Source organism: Haliotis rufescens, unplaced genomic scaffold, assembly GCF_023055435.1.
Source record: "Haliotis rufescens isolate VD_foot unplaced genomic scaffold, xgHalRufe1.0.p SCAF_13, whole genome shotgun sequence".
Lineage (NCBI taxonomy): Eukaryota > Metazoa > Mollusca > Gastropoda > Lepetellida > Haliotidae > Haliotis > Haliotis rufescens.
In genome coordinates this window covers 34,204,733-34,210,038 of record NW_025963813.1, presented here as the reverse complement: position 1 = coordinate 34,210,038, position 5,306 = coordinate 34,204,733, and the positions used below count along the sequence as shown (strand labels likewise).

The 5,306-nt window shown below is 41.8% G+C and overlaps 1 protein-coding gene across 1 annotated transcript; it reads right to left on the bottom strand.

The window, feature by feature from the left end:
* On the bottom strand, positions 1-3,634 carry LOC124151562. The gene is made up of 3 exons (XM_046524082.2): positions 3,542-3,634; positions 1,391-1,448; positions 1-801 (listed from the first exon to the last, which is right to left on the bottom strand). The coding sequence occupies exons 2-3, from the start codon at positions 1,434-1,436 to the stop codon at positions 32-34; spliced, it is 816 nt and encodes a 271-aa protein (XP_046380038.1). The 5' UTR covers positions 1,437-1,448; positions 3,542-3,634; the 3' UTR covers positions 1-31.
* Between the last annotated feature and the right edge of the window lie 1,672 nt (positions 3,635-5,306).

Genomic DNA, 5,306 nt, shown 5'->3' with positions numbered 1-5,306 from the left:
AGGAATGCAGAAACGTTTATTGTAGAGACATTTAACCAATAATAACTGGATGACCACTGTCGGTAGACAGGACAAAGTTCTTGAAGTAGGAGTAACAATCACGTGTTGGGGCCCACGAACTGTCACCACCACCGAAAAAGGTTGAGAAGAAGATGCCATCAATATTGATTGACTTTGCCCGGATGTTGAGATGGTCGATGTGGTACACCAGCTTCCCATCATGCCATACTTTAATGGAGCCATCTGTCTTCCCGGGAGTGTTCAGGTGGACCGACTGAGCTATGTTCTGCCATGCACCGCGCTTAAATCGCCAGTTCCCTCTTCCCATTGAATAACCTTTGACAGAGTTACAAACAGCATGGTCGCAGTACCCCGACACCTGGTGGTGGGAGTCAGGGATATAGCCATACACCTCTCCATCGCCATCCGCCCTCCACATGAACCTGGTCGAGAAGCAGTTGTCCGAGTGCCTTCCGCCGGAGCAGTTGGTCCATCCGCCAAACAGTCCCGGTAATTTTCCTCCGCGTCTGAAGTCAAAGTTCTTGTCAAAGTAGAGGTCGTAGCTGAAGGTCATAACTGTTCGAGAACTTGTTGGTGTTGCAAAGAACTGGACACCTTCATTGGGGCCATGGCTACTGTAGCGGCCCTTCTGGTACCAGACTTTCAAGACGTGGTTGCTTCCACCGGCAGGGTCCGTGACGACAGATCCAGATCCATGGTCGTAGTCGTTGGAAGTAAGCGCATGCATACCATTGCGGTAGTTCTTTGGGTCGAATTCCTTATGCGTCCACAGAGTACCACCTGAATGATAAGATGGGATGATGTAAACGTCTAGTACACATACCTGTTCACATTGTCGAGACACGCTATTGTCTTGCTTGAATGTTCCTCATCTACTTAATGTTCCATTCATATGATAAAATATATTCCTAATAATGCAATAATAATATTTCAATGAATACATGTACTAAACTGTTCTATGATACGGAGCAGTGGGTCGGACTAATAAACATATATTATTTGTTCATCAAACAGAAACTGTGTTCGACTCCCGACTTGGATATAATGTATAATTTTTCTACACCTTGTAAAACCTTACTCACTCACTCACAGCCTGTTATGCTATTTATGTTAATGAGCGCGGTCGGGTAGCCTAGTGGTTCAAGTGTTCGCTCGTCACGCCAAAGACCTTGGTTCGATTCCCGACATGGGTACAATGTGTGAAGCCGATTTTTGGTGTCCCCCGCCGTGATATTGCTGGACTATTGTTAAAAGCGGCGTAAATCCATACTCACTGACTCACTCATTTATGTTCATGCTTATAGTATTGTGTTGACGCCCTACTCGCACATTCCTTATATTGTCAAATATATACAAAGGGCTGACGTACCATCGACTAGTGCAAAACCACACAGGAGAAGTGTCACTGCCTGCATGATGATCAGTGGCTAAAGGAATGAAAGTACAAATACATGATATTATGACAAAATAGAACTGCCATTGATATTGTGCGCTTTGAAAACCAAGCATTACCACAATACCACAATCAGATGAAAACAGTAAGCATATAGATCTGATGAGTAGTAGAGGTGTAACGATACGGGAGGGTCGCGATACGATACGTATCGCGATACAGGGGTCGCGATATGATACGTATCACGATACATTGTTTACTGGTACAAGCTAAGCCAAGTTGATGTCTTTCTGCTCTCTAAAAGATGTGACAAGTACAGTTGAAGAAGATTTAATGTGTTTATTTACTGTTATAGCAAATTGTCAGCAACACAATATGTTTTACTGAAACAACAAACTGGCTTTGAAACTGTTAAACGTATTTCATGTATTTTCTTGAGTATAGTGCGCACCAATGTATAATGCGCACCCCCCCCCCCCCCCCCCCCTCTAGCGGGTACAATATTTTTGAAAAAATTTAAATTTGAAAATTATGCGCAGAAAATAATTACACTGTACTCTTCAGCGAAGTGCGCAAACGAACGGGTGATGAGAAACTTGGTCAGTACAAATTCGAAATTTGAGATGTTGATTTACCGTTTAAATTGTATTTTTTGTTCAGCTAGGCATGGTTTTATATCCAGGGATTACGATTACCTTGTGTATTTTCTCGTAAACTAAGTCGGACACAGCAATCAGCTGTACACACGTTTTCTTGGAATCTACTGGTGATTCGGTCAAGACACACCCAGTGATATAACTTTACAGGATTTTAATGCAAGGATCGGCAAAAGTTGTATCTGAAACTTTTTTTATCAGGAATAATATATTCCAATATCTTGTTAATTTAGATGCAGCTTTTACTAAACATATTTAAAATAATAATAACCCTAAGCGAAACAGCTGATCGCTATTGTCGGGTATTATTTTTTACATGCAACCAGTCACCGTCAAGGCTCCCGTGCACGTGATCGCTTGATCGCGAGAATTACGTGTTGACATAGAATCGTCAAACAAAAACAAATATGACTTTTAACGAATCAAAGTATGGCATTTAGGATATATGTATCCATTCTCTGTCAACTTAAGTTCGTTTCAAGGCGTCAATGGCGGTAATCTGACCGTGGTTGCTGTTAATAACGGTGAGTTGTGCGATCTTCCGATCGCTTCACACACGATTTCGCCGAAATTAATTAAAACAATATTAAAAGGAATTTTGAATAAAATTAATGAAATAAGTTACAAACAAAAGTCCAGATATACAAAGAACACTTGTTATAGCCAGACAGTGTAATAACATGAATAATTTGCGAACTTCAGTATGGATTTGTTGACATGGTATTTCCGGTGTTACGTGCTCACGGTAATGTCTTTCCATGGGGGAAAAAACATCAAAACTCATTAATTCGTGTATAATGCGCACCCCCTTCTACACAGCTGTGTTTTTTGGAAAAAAGTGCGCACTATACTCAAGAAAATACGGTAAGTAAATCTGTGTTATGAAAATATCGTATGTATCGCGATACATGCTTTCCAAATCGATGCATCGTATCGTGGGCTGTGCATCGGGATACAATACTGTATCGCCGTATCGTTACACCACTAATGAGTAGTATAGATCTGTAATATGTAGGTACTTCATTGATTGCTGCACGGGAATTTACGTCAGTGTTTCTAAATGAAAAGTATGTTTAAATCAGGATTGGTTTGGTTGGTTTGTTGTTTAACGCCGCACTCAGCAATATTCCAGCTATATGAAGGCGGTCTGTAAATAATCGAGTCTGGACCAGACAATCCAGTGATTGATATCATGAGCATCGAACCACGCAATTGGGATCGATGACATGTATCAACCAAGTCAGCGAGCCTGACCACCCGATCCCGTTTAAATCAGGATAAAATTGTAAGACGTGTACGTCCGTAAATGCTCTTTGCGAGAATATCTTGATTCATCATTCAAATGTAAACACATCGTCGCTGTGCCCAGTCATCTGACACACAAGTGTACTCATGTGCAGTGTTAGCTGCGCAATGTGCATCACAATGCTGTTGTTCTGAATGGATTGTAGGGAAAGGGTTGACTACTCACCTTAAGCACCGACCAGGACGATAGCTACACGCAAGTCCTCTATGTCATAGGTTCTTGGGACCTTGTGCTTTTATCGTAGTCATGATTTGACCTAGGTTGACCTCAAGTTGCACTTTTGATAGTGTTGGCACAGTTCCAAATTCCTATCAGGGACAATCCTTACATTTCCAAAATCGTGTCATACTTGTGCTTCATAATTCTAACATCAAGGTGATGTTGCTTAAAGAATCCAAATAATTTTATATTATGAACTGGACACATGTCATGCCTTATGCCAAAGATCATGACGGAATCACTTTTAATCCTTTCAAAAAAATTCCAATCATATGGTATTGATAGAAGTGTGGGTTATGGTGATCCGTCCTGTAAGCAATATTTGACATGCACATATACTAGGAACAATATTTAAGAGAACCCCCAATGATATTTAAATAAATGACGTTGTGGAATTCATTCTTCGTAGGAAATGCAATATCTGGTCCCTGCCCCGTACGCATCGATGCAGGCACTGCATCTACAGAGCATACTGGAAACGAAATGCTGAGGTCGGTTGCGAACCCTTCGGTCCTGAATATTCCAAACGTGTTCCATTCGTGACCCGACTAGAGACTTGTCAGACCAGGGCAATGTTGAAACACATTGGTGCCTCAGAAAGTCGATTGCAACACGATCTCTGTTAGGACGTGCGTTGTCCTCCTTGAACTCAAAGTTCTGACGCGCTGGGTAAATGAGATGACCACCAGACGAAACATGTGATCCACAAAAGGTTGACCGGTCATATTCCCTTGCACGTAAATAAGATCCGCCCTGTAGTCGTATGTGATGCAAGCGGAGACCATGATGCTGACCCTTGCACCTATCCTGATCATTGACAGCTGACGGATAGTACTTCTCTCCAAGCAATCTTTAAACACCATCTACCATCTGTAAAGCGTTAACACAAACTTAATGTCCCTCAGTTCCTGTTCCTTGAGGCAATGGTGCGTACATATCGATGCTGCCTGGGAGTTCTCCTTCGGGACCTTCCGTGACACATTCTATTCTTAACCCCACCTGTTTGCCCATAATGTTTCATCAGTCGGGATTTCACACTTTTTAATTTTTTCAAAGCGTGTTGAAACGGCATCCTGTGATTGGCCAGCTTGAATCATGCCTAAGGCCCCGTATATTTTCATTTTCTGCCATGACACTTTTCAAGGCATTTTCCTTCGTTGTACCCAATCAAGGAACCATGTGCTTGTGACGTTTATTGGCATATGCCAGTAACCAGGATGTGTCACCGTTGACGGCATGTTTTACATTTTCAGTGTGCAAACTTTGAGCGAGTTTTGCTATCAACGTTCAGTATATGTGTCCAGTGCAACAAAGATGGTCATTTCATTCTTATATCTGAAATTATAGGGTCCCCTTAAATATTGTTCCTTTAACAATTGTCCTCAAGAGAGAAGGTTCAGTGCATAAACAAAAATGGAAACCGAGCCAACAATATCTGCAGATTGTTTATGGCAGATACACCTGCTGGCGCTCCCATTCTTTCACAAACTATTTCTACTCAGGTCGCAATAAGGATGCACGATCTGCTGGAATCGTGACATGTCCAGGTGCAAAAAAGAAACAGTCCGCTTATAGATGAGAATTGTATTTATCACAGACGCCATTGCTTGAGCTGGTGACCTTTGACGTCATATATAGGGGCTATGCTTATCGCTTATCAACGTCTGCCGACTTTTTACTGCGGAGAGTTCCATGACAATACTATCACCTC

Coding starts and splice junctions, on each gene's coding strand:
- LOC124151562 (XM_046524082.2), bottom strand. CDS start 1,436: ATGCAGGCAGTGACACTTCTCCTGTGTGGTTTTGCACTAGTCGATG. Junction 802..1,390: donor TGGTTTTGCACTAGTCGATG/GTACGTCAGCCC, acceptor CTTATCATTCAG/GTGGTACTCTGTGGACGCAT.